This window comes from Pinus tabuliformis, chromosome 7 (genome assembly GCF_031772625.1).
Source record: "Pinus tabuliformis cultivar Carrire ecotype Pingquan chromosome 7, CPIR1, whole genome shotgun sequence".
NCBI classification, from domain to species: Eukaryota; Viridiplantae; Streptophyta; class Pinopsida; order Pinales; family Pinaceae; genus Pinus; species Pinus tabuliformis.
The window spans coordinates 689,292,567-689,317,827 of NC_142293.1; the positions used below are offsets into that span (position 1 = coordinate 689,292,567).

The 25,261-nt window shown below is 39.4% G+C and overlaps 1 protein-coding gene and 1 pseudogene across 1 annotated transcript; both read left to right on the forward strand.

Moving 5' to 3' along the window:
• The first annotated feature begins 11,197 nt into the window (after positions 1 to 11,197).
• On the forward strand, positions 11,198 to 14,351 carry LOC149249366 (pentatricopeptide repeat-containing protein At2g13600-like; annotated as a pseudogene).
• A 1,148-nt stretch (positions 14,352 to 15,499) lies between these two features.
• On the forward strand, positions 15,500 to 16,610 carry LOC149249367 (TMV resistance protein N-like). Its single transcript, XM_089452771.1, has 2 exons — positions 15,500 to 15,630; positions 15,725 to 16,610. Exons 1-2 carry the CDS (start codon positions 15,500 to 15,502, stop codon positions 16,242 to 16,244), a joined length of 651 nt encoding a protein of 216 aa, XP_089308897.1. The 3' UTR covers positions 16,245 to 16,610.
• The last annotated feature ends 8,651 nt before the right edge of the window (positions 16,611 to 25,261 follow it).

Below are 25,261 nucleotides of genomic sequence, written 5' to 3' on the forward strand. Positions count from 1 at the left end.
ATTTGCATGATTTTTCTGTTTGGTCTTTCAAGTATGGTTTAAGGTATACTAGTTCATATCACTGTAAATTCTTGCCAACTCTCCTTGATTTCATAACTATTCTCTTCATTCTTAGTCACAACCAGAAACAATGGAAATTTAATGAGTAATTTGAGAGGGGTGACCAATGATTTTTTTGCTGAAGCTATTGTGGTGCATCATATGGGAGATAGGAAAAGGATCTCCAATTACATAATCACCACATATGCTAGCCTTCCATCCCTCTTTTAAACTCTGCTTCACAATTATTGTACTAGGTTTGGGTGAACAAGATTGACAGTTTTCTAATGTTAATTGAGGAAGGAGATTGACCAAAATCCATTTGTAATTAGGTTAAAATTATAGTACTTGGTTTGGGGGATTAGGAAATTTGTTCTATTGAGGAATTTTTTTAATTTGTTGAGTTACGAAATACATTGTCCACCCAATTTAAATAATGAATTGAGGAAGGATGCTAATCAAAGTAAATTAAAAATTAAATTAATCATCTGAACACCTAATGTAAAAAAAATAGCGAAATGTTTAGGTTAGATTAGCAATACAATCCAGTGTATCTAGAGACATGAAATTTTATCCACTCACAATGGAATGTTCATAATGTTTGATCATGTGCATCTACGGAATGATCTCCTTCAATGAGCTAGGAGATAGGATGCATCCAGTAAATTTTGTGATAGTTGTTGCCTTTATGCACTATCCGGTGTGGCTACATTTTGTGGTAGAGTTAAGAGTAATACACGAAATAACAACAATTCACGTGTTAATTAATTTCCATAAGTATAAATGGAAAATTGGTCACTGTTCTATTTTTCCTAATTATTAAGTGTTGTAAATTATGTAGAAGGTAAAATTTTTATTTCATTATGTTCCCCAAAACTTAATTTATCGTTAAATTCTCTTAGGAGGGCACAAGGATTCTATACCATGAGCCATGAGGTAAAAATGGTTTAAAATACTTTAAATGATAGACCTTGTTCATATTCAAATTTGATAAATGAAAAAATTGTAGTGTATGATTATTGGATTAATTTGGATGAGAAGTTATAGGGATGTGGTCATCATGCGGGATAAATAGACATGGGAGTGTTGAAAAGAGTAATGGGGAATAGAAAAAGTTGAATACTATGTTTAATTTTGTACCAATAGGTCTCTTTTGTCATACTATCACCATATTACTTTACTCATTAAAATTAAAATTATGAGTCGCATGATTGCTATGCAAGGACATACCTTAACTAGAATGTAGATGATACTTATAAGAGATCTTAAGGGAAGAAATGTTGAACTCTTATGAGGTAAATGGAAAACAGAAAAGATAAAATCACAAGTACAATTTCCATAGATCATGGTCAACACCAAGAAATATTTCAAATAAAAGTATATAAATGGACATAAATAAATTTATGGTTAATTAAGTGGGTTCCATCCTAAAACAGATTCTAAAAATTTTACTCATGGAAGACAAGTCTTGGTATGAAGTACGAGACTATGTAATTTTATTATTGTGATGATTGGTGCATCTACATGTAATGATGAAATTTATTTTTGATATGGTTTTGGATGAGTCTTTTAATTCACCCTTAGTAAGAAAATACTCCAAATATATAGTATTGTAGGGAACTAAATCTTAACAGGTTATTATTCATATATTCAAGAGAAATATGTGTAATTAATTGAACATGCAAATTTTGGAACATATAAGTTTCTTTGAGGAAATAGACATCTTAATAATTATAACTAAAGTAGATAAGAGGCACAAATTATATTCCAATCTAGAAGGAACTAGGGTCAGAAGTGGTGAAGGAAATGCACAAATGTAGTACACCACATTATATGCATGTTGGAAAGGACATAAATAAATTACGACTCTAATAAGAATGTCAATGGGCCTGACACCAAAATTAAATCTAGTGTAAATACATAATGGGAGTGTAAAACCAACTCTTGGTGCTTCTTGATTCACTCCTCCTCCTCCCCCCTTCCTCTACCTCTGCCTCTGCCTCCGCCTCCGACTCCACCCCCTCCTCCTCCTCCTCCTCCACCTCCACCCCCCCTCCTCCTCCTACTCCTTCTTTCCTTCCCCGCCTCTCCTCCCCCCTCCACCTCTAACCACTCCTCCTCCTCGCCCCCTCCTCTACCTCGGCCTCTGCCACCACCCCCTCCACCTCCTCCCCCTCTGCCTCTGCATCCCCCTCCCCCCTCCTCCTCATCCTACTCCTCATCCATCTCCTCCTTTACCTCCTCGTCCTCCTCTCCCCCTCCTCGTGCTACTCCCCCTCCCCCCCCTTCCTCCCCGCACCTCCTCCACCCACCTCCTCGTGCTAATACCCCTCCCCCCGTTCCTCACCCCCCCCTCATCCTCCTCCTCACCCCTACTCCCCCTTTGCCTCCTCATCCTCTCCTCCCCATCTGCCTCCTCCTCCTCCTCCTCCTCCTCCTCCTCTGCTTATACCTCACCTTCTCCTCCTTCACCTCCTCCTCCTCGTCCTTTCCTCCTCCTCCTCTGCCTATACCTCCCCCCCGACTCCTCCCACCCCTTCTCCACCCCTTCCTCCTCCTCCCCTCCTCCTCCTCCTCCTCCTCCCCCTCCCCCTCCTCTTCTTCCCATTTTCCTTTTCCTCCTCCTCCACTTCCGCCACCCCTCGTACTCCTCCTCCTCCTCCTCTTCTGTCATGCCCCTTGTGCCTCCTCCTCCTCCTCCTCCACCTCCCCTCTCCTCCTCCTCCTCATTCACCTCCCCCTTTATGCCTTCTTCTCCTCTGCTTCCTCCACCTCCCCCCCTCCTCCTTCTCCTCCTCCTCATCCTCCTCTGCCTCCGTTGCCTTCTCCTCCTCCTCCTCCTCTACTTACCCCCCTCCTGCCCTGCCTTCCGCCTCCACCTCCAACCACTCCTCCTCCTCTCCCCTCCTCCCGCCCTCCTCTTCCTCTGCCTCCAACCACTCCTCCTCCTCCCCCACCCTCTGCCTCTGCCTCTACCACCACCCCCTCCTCCTCCTCCTCCTCCTACTCCTCCTCCTTTGCCTCTTCCTCCACCTTCCCCTCCCCCATCCTTCTTCTCCTACTCCTACTCCTCCACCTCGTCCTCTGCCTGCTTGTCCTCCTCCACCCCCCCTCCTCCTCCAACTACTCCGCCCCCCACACCACTGCCTCCCTCACCCCCCCCCCCCGCCCTCCCCAATCCTCCTCCTCCTCCTCCTTCACCTCTACCTCCCCCCTCCTCATCCTCTGCCTCTACATCCCCCCACCACCTCCTCCTCCTCATCCTCCACCTCTGCCCCCTACTCCCCCCTCCTCCACGTCCACCCACTCCCCCTACTCCTCCTTTGCATCTGCCTCTGCCTTTACCTCCTCCTCCTCCTCCTCCTCCGCCTCCACCTCCGACCCCTCCTGCTCCTCCCCCCTCCTCCTCCTCAACATCCTCCTCCTCACCCCCTCCTCCGCCTCTACATCCACAACCTCCTCCTCCTCCTCTCCCCCTCCTCCTCCTCGCGTCCTCCTCTAACTCCCCTCCTCCTCCTCCTCCTCCTCCTCTCCCCATCCTCCTCCACCTCGACGTCCTCCTCCTCCCCCTCTCCTCCGCCTCTGCCTACACCCCCTCCTCCTCGACCTCTACCTCCCCCCCCCCTCCTCCTCAACCTCTACCTCCCCCCCTCTCCTCCTCCTCTGCCTCCCCTCCACCTCCATCGCTGCCTCCTCCTCCTCCGCCTCCCCCTCTTCCTCCTAATCCTCCTTCGCCTCCCCCCTCTTCCTCCTCCTCCTCCTTGTCTGCCTCCTCTCTTCCTCCTCCTCCTCCTTGTCTGCCTCCTCCTCTTCCTCCTCCTCCTCTGCATCCACCCCCCCCTCCTCCTCTGCATCTGCCCCCCCCCCCCCCACCCCTCCTCTGCTTAGCCTGCCCTCATCCCCCCTTCTCCTCCTCTGCCTCCCATCCACCTCCACCCATGCCTCCTCCTCTGCCTCACCCCACTTCCTCCTCCTCCTCCACCTACCCCCCTGCCTCCTTCTCCTCCTCCTTATCTGCCTCCTCCTTGTCTTCCTCCTCCTCCTTTGCTTACCTACCCTCCTCCGCCCTCCTCTGCCCCTCCTCCTCCTCCTCCTCCTCCTACTCCCCCCAACCTGTCTCCTCCTGCCCCCTTCCTCCCTCGCTCCCTCCTCCTTCTCTGCCTCCTCCCCCTCTACCTGTCGCCCTCCTCCTCCTCCTCCTCCACCTCTACCTCCCCCCTCCTCCTCTTCCTCCTCCACCTCTACCTCCCCGTCACCTCCTCTTCCTTGCCCCCTCCTCCTTCTTTGCCTCTACCTGCCCCTCGCCTCCTCATCCTCTTCTGCCTGCCTCCCGCCTCCATCTCCTCCTCCTCTTCCTTCTCCTCCGCCTCACTCCCTCCCTCCTCGCCCCGTCCTCCTCCACCTCTACCTCCTACTACACCTCTACCTTCGGCCCCTCCTCCACCTCCTCCTGCCTCTCTACCTCCACCCCTGCCTCTGCCTCTACCTCCCCCTCCTCCTCTTTTCCCGTTGCCTCCTTCGTCATCTCCTCCCCTTCCTCCTACCCGTCCTCCTCCCTTGTCGCCACCTCCGCCACCCTCTTTGTCCTCCCCCTCCTCTGTCGCCACCTCCCGCCCCTCCTGCTCCACCTCCTCCCACTTCCCCTCTGCCTCTTGCGCCTTCTCTGCCTCCGTCTGCAACCGTGCAACCTCCTCCCCTTCCACCCACATCTCTTCACCATTGCATCCTCCTCCTCTACACATATCACCGCACCTTCCTTCCTCTCACTCTCTTCCCCACTCACTCCCCTTTGTCTCTCCCCTTTCCCTCCCTCCCTCTCCCTCTCCCTTTCCCTCTTCCACACTCCCTCCCCTTTATCTCTCCCCTTTCTCCCCTTCCCTCTCCCTTTCCCTCTCCCCCATTGCCTCCTTCATTAATTTCCCTCTACCCGACCCACTCCATCCATCCCTCTTATACTCCCACTCCCTCCCTCTTACACTCCCACTGCCTACCATCCACCCATCTACCCTTCATCTCTTCCCACCACCATTTCCCTCCTCACTCCCTTTCCCACATCAAATCTTTCATAATATCTACAACACATTATACTATTATACTCAAATAATGTTAAAAAAAAAAACAATATATTATTACTTTAATTAAAGTTCACAAATCCAATAAACAAATATATCATTACTTATAATAAGACTATTTTGTAAAATAAATGAATATAGTTTTACGATATATTTAATTTTATATTATAATTATTATTTAGTTAGATTTCTTTTTTAAATAATATTTGAATATTTTTATAAATAATAAACCAATACTAATAACAATATATCCTAATGGTTTTCGAATTATAAATGTTAAAAAATAACATATACAATATAATGAAAATAACATGTAATAGTATACTCAATAAGGAATAAAATAATTGATTTAATAAAATATCTGTAATATATAAAACAATAAAACACATTAAAGTTATAAGAGATTTTAAAAAGAATTATCATTGTCTTTGTAATATTACAAAACACCTTTTCTAAAATATCATCCCTAATATATCATCACGAATTTAAATTTTTTATATAAAATATGCAAATATTTATTGTGTAAAGCGTTTAAAAAGTCCTTTAAAATCTCGACTGGAGAAGAGTTTGTAAAAAAAAAAGAAGTGCCGGGTTTACAACCTCCCATTTATACTCTCTAGGATGTAAACTACTCATATTCATGGAATATGGTTCTTTCTTTATCCTAAACGGTTGCTATGAAATGTATTTACCTCAACGACATCGTTGGAAATTAAATTGCAAGGTGAACGGAGAAGTACATTTTTTCCTCGCCATACGGCTTTGACGCCCTTAAAAGCCGGACTCAAGAAGAGTTTATGACAAAAACAAGAAGTGCCTAAGTTTACAACGTCCATTTATACATTGAAGGATGTAAGTTTACAACGTCCCATTGATACACTCAAGGATGTAAGTTGGTCATATTCATTGACGTAGCTAGTCTCAGATTTGTACAGCGAACCTGAAGAGATTGGCACAGATAACCCTGACACTCTAAAGTGCATGTTCCTAACATAGAAAGAGAAATTTCAGTGGTTTTAAGCCGGGCGTATCGTTGGATACTTTAATTTGAACGTTCAAAGAAATAGTAACACAAAGCAACAATCAACACAGAATTTTAGTAATAACAGAATTTTAGTAATAACAGAAACGCATAGAAGTAGCAACACAAAGCAACAGTAAACACAGAAAAATTGTGGAGTAAAAGTAATATAGAAAGGTGAGAAACACAGGCGAACATACTGAAAATATGATATGGTACACATAAGTATTATACTTGTTATTGTTATTATAGAAAAAAGTATGACTGGGAATTGCGTATCTATTTACCTGTTATGATTGATGGAGTGCCTGACCAACTCTGTTTATCACAATTCTCCAAGGATGAAAGTATGCAACAGCAGCTTCCTGGGTATACAAAAAAATATAATGACACATCAAAAATCAATTAAGATTACACGAAAATTTCTAAACAAACTATCAAAAAACACAAAACATATGTTTCCTTCCATGAAATCTGAGTGGAGAAAAGTTTAGCATACTAAGAATGAAATCATACCAGATTTTTCCATAGAAGAAAAGCTTGTCTCCATGCATCCAAAGCTTTCGGATAGCCTCTGAGCAACATAAACCACAGAGCAACTGTAGACATCACCTATATGAAAACATTGAACAAATATATACAGACATCGACCATCCACACGACCAACCTACAGTTCAGAGTGCCAAAGATATGAGAGGAATGAAATGAATGCTTTAAAACTGTATGTGGTTTTATAGACAAATGAGGCACTCATCGGTTACCGTTCGTACGAAATTTAAAATCAGTTACCGGAACTTCCAAACTATTCTGCACATCGGAATAACAAGAAAGGCATTCTGCACGTCGGAATAACAAGAAAGCGAAGTTTGATAAGGATGTGGCGTGATGGAATGAACTACTTGATTGTGTGACTGTTTTTTAGGCATGCGCAGGGACCACATAATCGATGTGCTTAATGGAAAAAAGAATATCCAATCTCTAGGGAAGTTACATCGTTATTGGCCTTTTTGGCGTTACATGCACAACGCAACGGTTACTTCGGAAATTTGAAATCTTTGATTGGCATTTCAAACGACATTTCAAACTGGCCAGGTATTCTGCCCTCCGGAATTGATTATGTCAGGGAATTGTTGGTCGGACGTCAATTTTGATCTGCGTTTTTGGGACATACACAGGGAGGGACCGGGGACCACGGAACCACATGCGTTTCATTGGCGTGTTAACAGATGATGGTACTCGAGAAAAGCAGATCCAATTTGCAGGGAAGTTATGTCGACGTTGCCCTATTTCGCAGGGATTACATTGGAGCTGTAGTGAAATATTGTAGATAATTCTCCCTAATATTTATACGGTGATGCATATCTGCTTCATTTTTCTTTCCCTTTTAAGTATGCCCCTTTTCCTTTTGATTTGGGCAATGTTATTGGGATTCAATCGTAATAATGTTATATTCTATTTTTATAGATATATAAATTGAATTTAATCACTAAAATAACACTTAAACTAAACCACTAAATAACATCTAAACAAAACTAAAATTTACTTTGATATTCCCTTTACTTATAAATGTTAATTTAATTGTGAATTAACAAATTATTGAGATCTATAAATTTTAATTTAATTGTGAACTAGCAAATGATTGACATTTCTTTCATCATGGTACATAATTACTTTTAAGACTAAGTATAATATATAACACATCAACTAGAAAATCAAAGCTCTCCAAAATTATTGAAAATATAATAATATGTGAAATATCCTCAAAAACCATATGCTTGTGTAGGTGGAGGACTAATGCAAGAAGGATAGAATGTTCAAATCTATATCTTATAGTTTGATTAAACAAATGATGCAGATCTATGTACGCATGCATTGGAGGATGACATGCTCACAGGTGTTCTATATTATAGTGCTTGCTGCATTCAAGTGTTCATTTTTGTCTATAGGGTGAGATAGCCTGATGATGAAATTTTTGATCAATTCAGCACACCTAGGACAATGGGGTATGCAGACACCCTACTTGATTGATGTTCAAGCCACATGAGATGTCATGGGAAGATGGCAGATGATCAATAATTAAATCAATCCTTTCGTCCACCCCCCTTCACTTACTTTGCTATCAACAACACGATTCAAACATGCACTGGTGAAGCCCAACATATTTCAAATCTATTTCGTTACCCTTAACATAAGTTGCATGCCATAGTAGGATTTTGTTATAAGTGAACTTCTCCTCTAAAATCCATGTGTCCTTCCTAACAAATTTACATGTTGTGGAAAATTAAATGTGTTGTCTTTTTTACGTATGCCTTACAGTTGTGAGCTAGAATGAAAAGTCCTCCAATGGTAAGAAATTGCTTGATTAACCAATCTATTTCTTTTGTCACATAGAACGGTAAATGTGATTATACTTCTACGGTACATTATCAATGACAATGTTGCATACTGAGGACAAGAGACTTGGGTAATAAGACTAAGCATGGTTTTCCTAATAAGAGTAAATATTTATAAGCTCATTCCCTAGCTTCCAAATTTAATTTAAACGGCATAGCTTTCTTTTATCACAAGTGAAAGCAATCGAGGGGAGTAATTTTTCATGAAAATAATTCAGGAAATACTTCGACTAAAAATAGATTTGAAATTATTATCATTATGAAGTTAAGATTACAGAATTGCATGAGTGAACTCTTTCTAACTAAATGACTTTGTACATTGGAAGACTATGTAGACTAAATATGGGAGCTGAAAAAAAAAACATGGCAAATACCTATTAGTAGTGGAAGGTATTGGTTGTATTGATGAAGATTGCACATGTTTTATTCGGTACACTAACTGTGTGAAAAAAAATACCAACATGTTGATAAATATGCCATGATTTCCTTGATGACAATGATATTGTTTTCAGAGTAGTCTGCATACTTATTTAAGTAGTCAAAACAAGTTTAATAGACTTGGGGGAACTTTGTGTATAAACAAACCACAGAGAAGAATGTGTACAGTTTATACGAATTATTCTGTTTTATGCATAAAATAGAAGGATAGGAATACTTTATCTTCGAAGTTTTATGTTGAAAGGAGATATTCATGATGTGATTACATGCCTATGTTTACATATATGTATGACTTGCATGAAGGGCCCAATGGCATGATTACAATGAGCTGTAGTGATATGCTTACATGAATGGATGGATGAAAACTCTCACAATCAACCTGTGTTAAGAACTTATTAAGATGCTAGATATTCATAATCGAGCTTGAAGAATAAACACATCATTCTACGATATTGAATAAATAGTAATGAAAAAGAATAATCAACATGTTATTTGTTGTGTGATTAATGAAGCGATTGTTTTTATTGTGCCTACTTATTGAATTAAGTGAAAGTTTAAATTATACTTATTATATGTGGTGGAAGTTTGTCACAACTTAAATTATTGTTGAATGATCTTAAATCAGTCTAAGATACTTTCATACTCTTCAATGATTCATAGTAGAGCGGGAGAAATAAACAATTTTAAAGTATGGTTATTTTATAGAAGGAGTAAATCAATTGGATAACCGGTAATACATCTGTAAGAAGGAGATATATATATATATATATATATATATATATATATATATATATATATATCATTTAGGAATGAGAGGGTTCAAATATTAAATGCCTCCACATAAGAGGAGTAAATCATATAACAAGCTTAGGAAAAAGTGAAATAATGTTTATGCTATAATGTTTATGCATATAGAGATCTTGAAATATTAAGGGAAGAAGTGACGAGCCTTTACGAAATAAAATGTTAAGTGTTTTCTTTCCATAGATCATGGAGAACATGAGCAAAAATAAAAAATTTAAGTAGATAAATGGAAACTATATAAATCATCAGGTAAGACGTCCTTGCCATTCTATCAACATTAACATATGTTGATGGCTACTTAAGTGGGTTCCACTATAGAAAAGATTCTAGAGGGTTTATTTAATAAAAGTTCCAATGAGATATCATAATATCATGAAGTATAGGTCATTGTATGAGACTATGTATTTGTAAAAATTGTCTTTCAACTTAATATTTGGTGCATCTACACCTGATGATGCAATCCATTTTGGAATGTAATTTTTTCATTAGGGAAAATTCTGTTGAAGTGAACTTAACGTTACCAGGTTATTATATTGAGTAACATATGCAGATTTCATTGGTCATGCATAGTTTTGACCTATATGTGTCTTTGAGTAAAACAATATCTAAATAATTGTAACTACAAGAAATTATAAGCACAAATTATTTGTTCAAATCTAGACTAAACTAGGGTCACATTTGTGAAGAATGTGCAAACATGCAATACAAATTATTGTATGCATGAAGACATCATACACGAATAATTGTATGACCTTCGTAAGTAGGTCAATGGGACTGTCACCCAAAAGTAACAATACAAAATGGAAGTGTAAAAGAATCTCCTAAGGATCACGATTAATATTATTAAGACAATATTAAATACAAGTTCAAGGACACATTCGTAAGTTTACTCAAATTCCAATGTGTCAACTCAACGCATGCAACCTCAAACTTCACAATATTGATGTTCATCTCCATCCAGGTATTGATGGGGTTCTGCTGATATCTTACAAATAGAAGGATTTCAAATCTAGAGCAAGAAAAGGATACTTTTAGTAAAAGGATTATAGATCTTGTAAAGGAATTTAATATGGGAAGCGATAAGATTAAAATAATTTGGGTGTATAAATAAGCTTTATGAAACATAAAAGACAAACAAATTAGAACATTCAAATGCAACCTAATGGCTTGTAAGAATTACAATAGATTTAGAACATGACTTTTCCGAACGAGTTAAAAAAAATTTGGTAAAGAAAAAGGATTTTCATTAGTACAAGTTATGATGATCGAATGATCTTGGCTGGTAGTAAAATAATTACGCCGTAAGGCGTTCCCATCTGAAATGGACTCCCCCAGCTGCCCCGGTGTCTTATTGTTCACCCTTAGATGGATGGTGTTAGACGATTGAACGAATTTCGATCGTTGATCGAAAACTAAAATAAAACTGCAATAAAAAAACGGGGAGAAAATGGGCAGGTAAAGCGGTTCGGTATGACTCTGAGTCCCTTCATTGTGCGGGTTCGCATGGCATTTGCTAGGTATCGATTACCAGTTCGCGGAAGAGAATCTCAGAGCTGCTCCTGAAATACATTGGAACAAACGCGTACTCGTTGCAATGGTCCCTAAAAAAACGGGGAGAAAATGGGCAGGTAAAGCGGTTCGGTATGACTCTGAGTCCCTTCATTGTGCGGGTTCGCATGGCATTTGCTAGCTATCGATTACCAGTTCGCGGAAGAGAATCTCAGAGCTGCTCCTGAAATACATTGGAACAAACGCGTACTCGTTGCAATGGTCCCTGCTGCCTTGCGGCAGGTAATGGGGGACTAATAAAATAGCCATGGCAATGGCAGCGAGAAACGATCATAAGAAGAAAAATGGTGTTGTCAGTGAAACCAGTTCTCGAAATTTCCAACAGATGCAAAGCTACAACAGATACTCTGAAAACGAAAGAAGGGAATGATGGGTTGGTAAAAAGTTTGTGTAAACAGGGTCGGTTGAGGGAATCACTGCGCATTTTGCAGGACATGGTTGAGAATGGGATTTGGCCATACTCCTCTACTTACGATTCTCTGTTGCAGGGATGCCTGAATGCTAAATCTCTTCCAGATGCCAAACTAGTCCATGCCCACATGGTTCAAACGCAATTTGAATGCCAGGATATCTCGCTAGGAAATAAACTGGTTAGTATATACGTTAAGTTAGGGAGCCTCATAGAGGCTCGCAGGGTTTTTGATGAAATGCCTCTGAAAAATGTGGTCTCGTGGACCGCCATGATTGCAGCTTATGCCCGGCACGAGCATGCTCAGGAGGCCTTGGGATTTTTTCATGAAATGCAAGATATGGGTTTACAGCCCAATCATTTTACCTTTTCCAGCATTCTCCCGGCGTGTACTGATTTGGAAGTCCTGAGGGAAGTTCATGGTGAAATTCGTAAGGGTGGATTCGAAACGAATGTGTTTGATGTGTTTGTGGGAAATGGACTTGTGGATATGTATGCCAAACACGGGTTTATTGAGTTTGCACGCGAATTGTTTGACAAAATAACTCAACGAGATGTTGTCTCATGGAATGCTATGGTTGCAGGCTATGTACAGAATGGACTGGTCGGTGATGCCCTGAAGTTGTTTCAAGAGATGCCCAAACGAGATGTCATTTCATGGAATACAATGATTGCAGGGTATGCGCAGTGTGGGGATGTGGAAAACGCGGTGGAGCTGTTTGAGAAAATGCCTGGACATAATTTGGTTTCATGGAATACTATGATTGCAGGGTATGTGCAGAATGGATATGTTAAAGAGGCCTTCGAGCTCTTTCAGATCATGCCTGAAAGAAATGTGATCTCGTGGAATGCAGTGATTTCTGGATTTGCACAGAATGGGCAAGTTGAAGAGGCTCTAAACTTGTTTAAGACAATGCCTGAATCTAATGTTGTCTCGTGGAATGCAATGATTGGAGGATATTCACAGAATGGGCAAGCTGAAAACGCCCTGAAACTTTTTGGACGGATGCAAATGGTAAATATAAAACCGAATACAGAAACCTTTTGTCATTGTCTTACCTGCATGTTCAGCTTTGGCAGCTCTGGAACGAGGCAATGAAGCCCATGAAGTAGTAATTAGAAGTGGGTTTCATTCTGATGTGCTTGTGGGAAATACCCTTGTAGGCATGTATGCAAAATGTGGGAGCACAGAAGATGCACGCAAGGTGTTTAACAGAATGCGCCAACAAGACACTGCTTCCTGGTCTGCAATGATTGTAGGGTATGCAATAAATGGATGTGCCAAGGAGTCCCTGGAACTCTTTGAACAAATGCAATTCACTGGCATAAAGCCTGACCGTGTTACTTTTGTGGGTGTTTTGTCTGCTTGCTGCCATGCAGGGTTAGTGGACGAGGGAAGGCAATACTTTGATGTCATGACTCGATTTTATCACATTACTCCTGCAATGGAGCACTATGGCTGTATGATAGACCTTCTTGGCCGGGCAGGGTGCTTGGATGAGGCAAACGACCTTATTAACAAAATGCCATTTAAACCGGATGCTGACATGTGGGGTTCGTTTCTCAGTGCCTGCAGAACGCATAACAATATAGACCTCGGAGAAAAGGCAGCACAACACCTTATTGAGCTGAATCCCCAAAATCCAGCACCGTATGTACTGTTGTCAAACATCTATGCAGCAGCTGGTAGGTGGGATGACATTGGCAGTGTGCGGAACAGGATGAAAGAAAGGAAGGTGAAAAAGAAACCCGGTTGCAGTTGGATTGTTATTAACAAACAGGTCCATGCTTTCCTCGTAGGGGGATAGACTACTCCCACAAAGAGAAACAATTTATGCGAAGTTGAAACTTTGTCTGATCAGATGAATGCTGTGGCATATACAGCCAACGTGGGAATTCTACCAAATCTGTGGCATATACAGCCAACGTGGGAATTCTACCAAATGGTTTTGAGGAGTAAAAGGATGACGTTCGTTTCCACCATACCCAACATGGGATTTCTACCAAATGGTTTTGAGTAAAAGGATCACGATCTTTCCCACCATAGCAAAATCTGGTCATCGCATTTGGACTCTGGACTTTATAACATGTTCAGTTCTCCTAAGACAGTCGTACATGTACAGAAGAACCTTTTTAAGTTCTAGTCATTGTCACTCTGCTATGAAGTCCATGCCCAAGCTTCTTATGCAGGAGATTGTCGTGAGGGATGCTCATTGTTTCTATTGTTTCAACAAGAAACTGTGTTCTTGTAGAGATAGTTGTGGATGTCTCGAGCATTGAGTGAATGAACCCTGAGTTAGTGAAAAAAGAAAAACCCAGTAAAACAAGCCATAAGCATTGGTTTGCATAATGACCAAGCTTATGCATGTTGGCAAATCTTGCACTGGTGAAGATGGGCAGTGTTCCACTGTGGATTACGACTTGCCTACTAGTCAAGCTTATTTACGTAATCAATTATGATTGGTAGCCATGGAATAGCCGTTAAATTTTGGTTGCATGATGACCAAGCTTATATATGTTGGCAATCTTGCATTGGTGATGATGAGCAGTGTTCCTCTGCGGATTATGACTTTCCTACCAATCAAGCTTATCTATATTCTCTATCATGGATGTGTAGCCAAGGAATAGGTGTTATATTTTCTATTTAATATATGTAGCATTTCAATGTCCAGAACATATTTTCACTTTACCATTGTGTTATCAGAGTTATGAAGCACGGTTAAATTGACAGGAAGATACGTACTCATAGGTTGGGAGAACCAGAGAACCATTCTTTTATGATATTTATGTAACATGGATAAATAAACAGGTAACTATATATTTAGAGAGCTCTATGAGCAAATTTTGGGGATGGCAAACTAAAATTCACCAACATGGAAGTACCATTGCAGTAGTAAAACATGCAATTGGATAATGACAAGAAGCCAAAGATGGTGATGTTTGTAGCAAAGACAAAGGGCGCTATTACATGTAGGGATTTGGAGATTTGGATTCAAAGCCAACTTCCAAATTAATAAAGCTTTTGGTATAGGGAATTTTTTATAACGTACTTATATTTCGGATCTGTTATGTATGTGGGCGTAAATAAACAGTTTTTGATTGTATTTGAAGATAGAATAAATCCGTAATTGTATAAATGTATTGATAGATAAATAATTGATAGAATGATGAATACTACAATGAGGGCACTCGTTATAAATATCTAAGTCGGGTGTTCTTCCACTAATATCTAAGTCGGGTGTTCTTCCACTAATGGACATATTTTTTTAATAAGACATATTTCATCTAAGTAATTAACTATTTATTATGTTTACGCCGTAAGGCGTTCCCATCTGAAATGGACTCCCCCAGCTGCCCCCGTGTCTTATTGTTCACCCTTAGATCGTTGATCGAAAACTAAAATAAAACTGAAATAAAAAAACGGGGAGAAAAGGGGCAGGTAAAGCGGTTCGGTATGACTCGAGTGGCATTTGCTAGGTATCGATTACCAGTTCGCGGAAGAGAATCTCAGAGCTAAAAGCGAGCTGCTCCTGAAATCGAACCCTGTTCGCAAGAATTCCCAAAGATCCATATGACCGAGCCATTGCTCGTTTCTGGGCTGCCTTTGTAGACGATAAGGTAATTTAGTTCATTCTTACTGTTATTCCAATCTTTTATAATGTTAATCCTTGTGATCTACGGATCAGGACAGATGACAGGCAACATGGACTATTGGGTCAAATCTTGAGATTTATTGGTTGCGCGGCGGGCAACAATGGAGTCTATGGTTAAGCCTTGCGAGGTCATGAAAAGAAAAGGAGATACCCACAACAAAGAATTGCAGATTGGAAAAAAGCATTGCTTGAGGTTTCACACTTGCGGTTTGGAGCTAAAGGCATATTATGGGTAAGAACTTTTAGTCTCTGTGTCCCTAATAGTTTGATTGTATTGATAAACGAAGTTTTTCGCACTCACGTTTGGTTTTACTGTGAATAACCAGCGACGAAGGCAAACTCCTGGAGAACGTAGTTCAATTGGTGGAAGAAAAAATTAGAAAGCCTCAACTGTTTGTAGCTGAATATCCAACTGGTTTGGACGAAAAGCTACAAGATTTTGAGAAAACAGTGATGCTGCAGCAGCGACCCAGCGTGGAGACCAAGGTTGTGGGGATTGTGGGTTCTGGTGGTGTAGGGAAGACAACCTTGGCATTAGAGTTCTTTAACCGCAACAGGTCAGCCTACCGTGGATCTTGTTTTTTGGAAGATGTGAGAGCCGAAACTTCTTTAATTTCTGTGCAAAATAAACTCCTCCAAGGCTTGACTTCAGGGGATCTGGCAGTTAGTAACATTGTTGAAGGTAAATCAGAGCTTTCTCATCGTCTCTTGGGTTATAAAGCCCTCATAATTTTGGATGATATCAATGATTCCAGGCAGTTAAAAGCATTATTTTCACCTCTTAAAGATATTCTTAGTTCCGATAGCTTAATCCTACTTACATCTCGCAATAGGGATTTTCTTTAAACCAACGGAGTCTCGTTGATTTACAAGCTGTCAGGCCTCGACAGAGAACAGTCACAAAGGCTTTTCTGCATGCATGCCTTTCAGGAGCCTAAACCCCGTGCGGGATTTGAAGAAGTGGTTGCAAAGTTTTTGGATGCGTGTGATGGATTGCCATTGTCTCTCAGAGTGCTAGGGTCTCATCTTTATAAACAATATTTAGAGTATTGGGAAGCCCAATTGCTGAAATTATCGGGTTTAGTACTTCCCCCCGAAATACAAAACAGTCTTAGGATTAGTTACGACAGTCTCGACACCCAGGAAAGAGAGATATTCTTAGATATTGCCTGTTTCTTCATAGAAGAAGATAAAGATCTGGCCATAAGCATATGGGACAGATCTGGTTGGGGAGGAAAGTTGAATCTGCAGAACCTAGAGTACAAGTGTATTCTGGAGATCGACTGTCAAAACCGTATAAAAATGCACAATGACCTCAGAGACTTGGGCAGAGATTTCGCTGATAGAGAACTTCCGAGATGTCATCGTCGTCTTTGGCGCCCCACTGACGGCCTTTTTCGTAATGCGGTTATACAACCAAATGTACGTGTTTGAATCAAAATGTTAGTTCTGAAAATTTTACAAGTTATATATTGTTAATACTGTTTGGATTTACGAGTAAGTCCATATTGTTTTCTAACAGTTTTCAGATAATAATTCAGGTGCGCGGGATAAACAGGGTTCAAGGAATACCTGACCAGTCGTTCCACAACTCTTTGCAGCCTTATGTCGATATGAGCACGTTGCACCTATTGAGGGCCGAAGGTAATTGTTTGAGAAGCATATCCGAGTTTCTGAAACAAGCGGATCAGCTTCTATGGCTTTGCGGGAGTAAGTGTCCAGACACTTCCCTGCCTTCTTGTCTTCGAATTCGGAATTTGAGAGCTTTACAAATGACCGGTGGCGAATTGGAAACATGGTGCCATAGTGAAAGTGTGGTAAAGAATGCTTCTTTTTTTCCCCTTTTTGGTTGTTGTCCAGAATACTCAAAATTTACGGTTGCTAATTTTGTAGATGTATTATTAAATTAAATTGAAAAAGGTTCAAAGATAAGAGAGAAAAAATGTAGCCCCAGGGGCATTTCAATTCGTTAATAAGTTTGTTGAAACAACACAGATTCAGATTCAAATCCCCTATAGTGAGTCGTTTAGGGCTTGAACCCAAGAAGCAACAGGCTGCTTTTTGGCTTGAACCCATGAGTCGTTTAGGGCTTGAACCCAAGAAGCAACAGGCTGCTTTTTGGCTTGAACCCAAGAAGCAACAGGCTGCTAGTACAAAAAGAAAGAAAGAAACAGATAAAAAAAATGTATATGCATCTGAAAATTTTTTGCTTGCCAACAAGTTTTTAATGTATCTCTCCGATACTGTAGCTGTCATTCCGCTGTTCAATGTGCGTTGATTAGGGATGTAATAGAAACCATAATGAAAAGGAAGCTTTGGTATAGAATGTAATAGAAACCAGAATGAAATGCAATTAATTTTTTGGAAAGATCCTTTATACCTAGTATAAAGTGTTGCATAAAATACAAAATTTGTAAAAAGTGTTGCATAAAATACAAAACTTGTAAAGAGTAATTTTATACGGGACCTTGCTGCATTTTGGAAAACAATCCGGAATGTGAATGGTTCTGGGCTTCAAATTCTGTTGTTGGTTCAATATTATGAGTTATCTCGGAACCAATTTTTTTTAAATAAAAAACGCCATTTTTTTAAAATAAAAAACGCTTCTGTATTAATAAAAATAAAAAAAAACAGATAGTAAATATAACATATTTCTTGATTACAGGTGGCTTCCACAGCATTCATTACCTCGAAAAAAAAAGTGAGGTCTCGGCTTGCTTGACATCGCATTGGGTGGTTTGTCAGTGATTGTCAGTGATTATCAAAGGCTACCGATAGCGTTTTAATAGATCCAGAGAAAATGCCATTGCTGAGCGCATGGATTGATCGATTCTATAAATCCGATGGACTGAAAGAAGTAATCCCTGATTTTGCCAAGCTGCCGGAATTTATGTCCACTAGGAGAGCCAGTTTGATCACCGCCTACAGCTAAATAGGGCAAACTTAGCACAGACAGAGGTTGTATTTGTTAAAGTACATTAAATTTAGGTAGTCGAGTCAAGTTAAATTTAGAAAGTAGCCAGATCCAGCCAATCTGGCAGAATGTATATCCATTAGGAGAGCGAATCTTTTGGGTATGATATCACCACCTACTGCAAATTAGGGCGAACTATGCCGGCCTTATAAATGGAGGACAAGCAGAGAGATTTTATTTAAGATGAGTTTATCACCTACGTCAAGAAGTAAGATCACCCAGTAAGTTATTATAATTAAATCCAAATAGTGAAGGGAATAGTGATAATAATCAGAATAGTGGAAGTAGTCAATCAAGATCTAGGATGCCAAACAAATCAATCAAAAGTTTCATAGTGTGGAACTACGTAGAGAATGGTAATGGACGTTGATCCTTCTATGCGAATTAAGTTCTTTCACTGTGTTGGATCGGAGGATCCCAAACAAAATATTTTTGTATGTGAGAAAGTTTGGAATGTTAAATAGGTACTAGATGAATAGAAAAAGGTCGCACAATTGTATACCACTATTAGACCACATGTTAACATGGTACATGAAATTAAAGAACATTGTGCCAGGAGGGAGAGGTAGAGGATTATGGGAGATCAAGAAAGCAAAGGAGTTTCGAAAAAAAACCAAAGTCTAGTGTATCACATAGGTCAAGGAGATTGAGCAGTACGTTAGTGAGTCAGTATGGGATTAAAACCATACATTCAAAGAATTATTAGAATTATTATCATTTCCAATTCCTAGTGTGTTGCATAGAGAATCATTCATTGTAATTTCATTTCCCAATATACATGTTTTGTGGAGAACCTACATTAACTTAGTACATTGGAACTTAATTATTTAGATCCTCCTGGTGGCAATCTAATTATCATATGTACCATTTCCATGGATAAATCATGTGATTGATGTGATGTTATTAATTCTAAATGTAACTAAAGTGAATTGTAATGCACTCATGTGTATTTAAGTCAAGATTGAGTATATGAAAAATAATCATGTGATTGATGTGATGTTATTAATTCTAAATGTAACTAAAGTGAACTGTAATGCACTCATGTGTATTTAAGTCAAGATTGAGTATATGAAAAATTTAAGGGTCATGTATTAAATACTAATAAAAGAATTTGTTGTGGAAAAATGGCATTGCCACAGTAATATAAATCATAGCAAAGATCTTCATTCATATATATATAGATATAACAAGTATGTACTATAGAGATTTATTTATCTCAATGATAACTTGAGATTCTTCTGTATGTAAATGAAAAATTAATAGATCAATTTAATCTTAATTTTGAGAGAATTGATTATTTTTAATAATGAAATATTTTTTGATTATTTTTAATAATGAAATATTTTTTGATTATTTTTAATAATGAATTTTTTTTTTTTTTTTTTTTAATAATGATTTTTTTTTTTAATTATTTTTAATAATGAAATATTTTTTTATGATATTATTTTTAATAATGAAATATTTTTTTATGATATTATTTTAAATTAAAATTTAAATCAAATTTATATTTTCATAATATATATTTTTATGCATAAGAGGTTGAAATAAAAATATTTTAATTAAAATAGAAATTAAAATATTTTTTTATTACTATTTTTTTTATTAATATTTATAGATATTCTATTTAAATTTCATATTAACATTAAAATAATTATACATGTTTAATTATTTTATTATTTATATAGAATTATGAAGGAATTATATATTTCTTTTATATTAGGTTATAAAAAAATATATTTCAATACAATAAATAGTTAAAAGAATTAATTAATCTACTTCTCTCTTATCAAATAATGTAAAGTTAGTTAAAAGAATTAATTAATCATTTTCAATAAAATATCTACTTTCCACTTCCTCTGGGTACGTTACTTGGAAATTATCTATTCGAAACTCTGGGTGAAAGAGAAGAGCTTTTTAGCTTTGCACAGATGGTTTATTGGTTTTAATCCGCTTCGTTGCACGCCCCAAAACAATTACATTTGGCCAAAATTGCCTGGCCTGCCTCTTGAACTGTGGACCAAAGAATCTATGGAAAAAATAGGAAATGCTATTGGGCGATTCATATACGTCGATCCTAGGTGTATTGGGGCAAAAGACAAGCAGGTGGCCTAGATTCTCATAGAAAATGAATTCAAAGGGGGTTTTCCATAGTCTATTGATTTAACTTGGGAGCTGTCCAAAATTCAACAACGATTAGATTATTGGGGCGTCCCATTTAGGTGTTCAAATTGTCACAAAACTAGACACCTTTTTCGTAATTGTCCTCGTCGCCCCAATGGTAAACAGAAGAAAAAGTTCCATGCTGTAAATATTCCTGTTTCGACATATGAAAGAGAAAATTCGGCATATGAATGGCCTAACACCATGGAGGTCTATCGGGCTCCAGTCAGAACTAATGACGTCCTATCCTCGCCGAAAGGCCGTTCCCTAGATTGATCTGCCAGTCTTCCGCAATCTCGATCTGTATCTGTGAACCATACAAATCGTAATTCTAACTATTTTTCTGATCGACCTCGTTCTTCCACTGTTTTTGAAACTCCCTCGCTGTCCTTTTTTGACCTATCGGCCAGAGTAACGGGCTTCTCCAATATTTCTCCACCTCATGAATTGGAACCAAACCCTGAGATTCCCCTCCCTCCTGCATCTTCTAAGCCTCCATGTATTGATCCTGCGTCTGCCCATATTCAATACATATCTTCATCACCCCAATCCCCTTCCTCTCACATTCCACCCATCCAAAGATTCCCGTCTTCCCCCTCACTTGGTCGCTCTTTTGATATAAATAATAAATCTCCATATATAGCTCACTCCCCTAAACCTCCATCCCTTGGACATGTACCTGACCATAAAGGTAAGGCTCCATATATCCCTATTTCCCCTCCACTATCCCCTCGAACCTCTCCCCGTAATTCTTTTGATCAGGATATTGACCTCCTTAAAAAAGCGTCTTTAAAATTTCAGCCATTAACTGTCCATCGACCCAATCGTTCCCCCTTGCCCAATATTAGCCCTAATTCAGCTAGAAACATAACTGTCCGCCGCAAAGAGAAGCGTGGTAGTAGACACTTTCGGGGTAGGAAGGGAAGACAGGACTCGTCAACCCGAGATCTTTCCTTAATTGAAATTCCTATTGCAGAAATTGCAGCTGAAGATATTCCTCTTAAAAGGCCTCTTAGAGCATGTCGGCCTAATGATTTTCCCAAATGATCGACATTCTATCAATGAACATTCGGGGCCTTGGAGCTGACCCCAAATTTCTGGCCCTAAAAAATCTTTTTGTCTCTTCAAAATCTAAAATGCTTCTTATACAGGGAACCATGCACGATAGCTCACAAACCATTTCTTACTTCAGGCGGATGTTACCAACATGGCATATGGTCGCTTCAAATGCTGTGGGCATGTCTGGAGGACTAGCTGTATTATGGGACCCTAAATGGATTACGACTGCTGCTTTTCAATGTTTCACTGGCATTCTTGTGCTGGCCCATTTCTGTGGATCTTCAGACCCCATTCACATATTGAATATTTATGCTCCATATAAAAACCAGTACCCTTTCTGGAATTATCTTCTTTCTTCTGAACTACTTGAAATTGACTCTTTGATAATTGGTGGAGATTTTAATTGCACCTTTTGTAATGACGAAATATGGGGCAATGGAAAGAAATATGATCCGATGGGGAGATTCATTCGGGAATCTATTATACAAAATAATTTTATTGATATCTTGCCTATTGGTCAGGGACCAACTTGGGACAATGGGCGATCCAACAATTCCTTCCTGGCGAAAAGATTAGACAAATTTATCTACCATGAAAGACTGACAGAAAGATATGGGCCTCCTACCATGAACATCATACCATCTTTCATATCTGATCACCGCCCCATTTCTTTTCAATGGAAATATGCTAGACGCAGATTTGGATATCCTTTCAAGTTCAATTGTGCATGGCTTGCTGTTGGTCAATTCAGCAAATTTATAAATGATACATGGAAGTTATCTCCCATGCAGGAAAATGACTCTTCCCGGCAATTCCTTGATCCCCTGCAATTTCTTCAAAAGGAGGTTAAAAAATGGCAAAAAGAGAAATCGGCCTCCAATAAAAAGGAGCTGAAGGACATATGTAGGAAACTGGAGTACTTATCTACACTTTTTAAAAATCCCTCCCTGACATCCACCATCAGAAAACATATATGGGATTTAGAAAAAAGAAAACAAAAGATATTAGAAGAAGAGGCCTCTTGGAGGCTCAAAAGTCGAGCATTATGGCTCAGAGAGGAAGATAAAAACACCAAGTTTTTTCACAGGTTTGCAAATAAGAGAAGGGATACAAACGCTATTTGGGAGATCAAGGATGAGGAAGGAAATTCTCACTCCTCACAGGAGGCTATTTCTAGAGAAGCTGTGAAATTTTACAAAAAGGCTTACAGTGAGGATTCTGTCTGTGATATTGAGGATATTCTATGGGGAATAGACCCATACCCCACTATGTTTGATGAAAGTCTAAGCAAAGCTCTATTTGGTGAAGTTTCAAAAGAAGAATTATTGGCAACAATGAAATCATTCCAGAAAGACAAGTGCCTTGGGCCGGATGGGTGGACCACCGATTTCTTCATCCACTTCTTTAAATTATTCAAGACAGATATCCTAAAGATGGTCGAGGAAATGAGAACACAGGGTTTCATAAGCCAAAAAATCTCCTCAACATATATCGCTCTAATTCCAAAGAAAAATCTCTCCTCCACATTTTCAGATTATCGTCCAATCTCATTGTGCAACGTATTATACAAGGTCATATCAAAGATTATAGCTATTCAAATTAGAAACACTCTATCTCTACATCTATCTCCAGAGCAACACGGGTTTCTTAAAGACAGAAATATCTTAGAAGCAGTGGCTCTCACTCAAGAATTATTACACTCAATGCATAGCAGGAAAATAGAAGTTGCTCTTTTAAAATCGACCTTAAAAAGGCATATGACTGTGTGAACTGTGGCTTTATTCGATGCCTACTAGCTAGGATTGGCCTAGATGTTAGGTGCATCAAATGGATCATGGCCTATGTGGTGGTAGTAAATTATGCAATCCTAATTAACGGTGTCCCAACTCCTTTCTTCAAAGCGGCCAGGGGCTTACGTCAGGGTTGCTCCCTATCTCCACTCCTTTTCATTCTAGTTATGGAATCTCTGAGCCTACACATAAAGAAAGCGATCCAACAAGAGATATACAAGCCTCTCCCCATTTGCAGGGATATATTCATGTCGCATAATCTTTTTGTTGATGATATCCTTCCGTCAGCCATACTGTGCAAATCAACATGGATATGTATCTATGAAATCTTTGGGAGATTTCAAAAAGCCACCGACATGTATATCGACGATTTAAAATCTTCATTCTATGTCGCTGATGTGAATGGAGGTATAATCACATTTCTAACAGATCTTTTCAACATTAAAGCATTTCCTATCCTAAAGGGCTTCAAACATCTGGGATTCAATTTGAAACCTGTGGGTTACAGATTGGCCGACTGGTCATGTATTCCAAATCGGTTCTATAAGAAAATATCTACATGGGAATACATGTGCTTATCAATTGGAGGTCGCGCCATTCTCACACAATCCCTGCTGCTACAAATCATGGTTTATTGGGCACACCTTTTCTATATCCCTTCATCTACTATTAACAGTTTAAACAGAATGATAGCTAATTTCATATGGGGAGGACAGAAGGAGAAGATAAAATATCACCTCAGCAAGCTTTCGAAGTTGACACGGCCAAAAAATATGGGAGGTTGGGGCATATTGGATTTACACTCCTTTAGAAGAGCCCTTCTATGTAAATCAATGTGGAAAGTGATTATGGATGAATCCAACTGGAGCAAAACCATTAGAGCTAAGTACATGGATGAGCAAGACATGACATATTGGTATAGACAGCGCTCCACTAGATCCACCAACGGCTCATATATATGGAGAGGTTTTAAAAGATTGGAGTCGTTCTTTAGAAAAAATTTGATTTGGAAATTCCAATCCGGATCCAATATTATCATTGGATTTGATGAATTCGCAGGTATGGGAGAAAAGATCCGTATCTCCTCTCAACTTTTGAGAAATTTACACAACAGGGGATATTTCTTTTGGGCCAGTGCAATAAAAAAATGGGATGGTGTTATTCCAATCTGGAAAACTGCTACAGAAATGCAATTACCCGGTGCTCTGGAATCCCAATGGAATGCTATCACTATTTCATTGCAATCGCGTGGATTGTATCGCTCGTCAGATAGGGATTGCCTCGTTTGGAAAGGTCTCAGTGGTGCATCGGCTGTATATGCAAAGCATATATATCTCCAAATTTTATTATCAGAGTCCGATACATATCATAATATTTTCCCCCCAGCGTTTTGGAAATTTGGATGCCCTTTAAAAATCATTATTTTTTCTTGGCTGGTTTTTCATGACAGGAATCTCACTTGGGAGAATCTCCAGAAGCGCAAATGGTGTGGGCCTGCCATATGCCCCCTTTGTAGATCAAATTCTAAAAATAATTTGCATATTTTCCTACAATGTCCTCAATCCCAGTTGATTTGGTAGAACTTAACTACTGACTTTGGTTTCGTCATCGTCAATGCTCCTTCTATCTATGAGGCTTCCAAAGCACGGAGCAACATGTACTGCAAGTGGAGGCCCATTTCTTTGTTAACAATCTGGGCCATATGGAAATGGCAAAATCGAATGATTTTCGATTCCAAAAGGGAACCGTTTTATAAATTTTTCGAATCTATCCTTTGTTTATATGAAGCGCTAGCTTAGCCATGACATCCCAAAGTCAGACAAGGAAGGAATCAATAGCCCAACGATGCCTATGGATATCCCTGTGCTTTTTTAAAATAC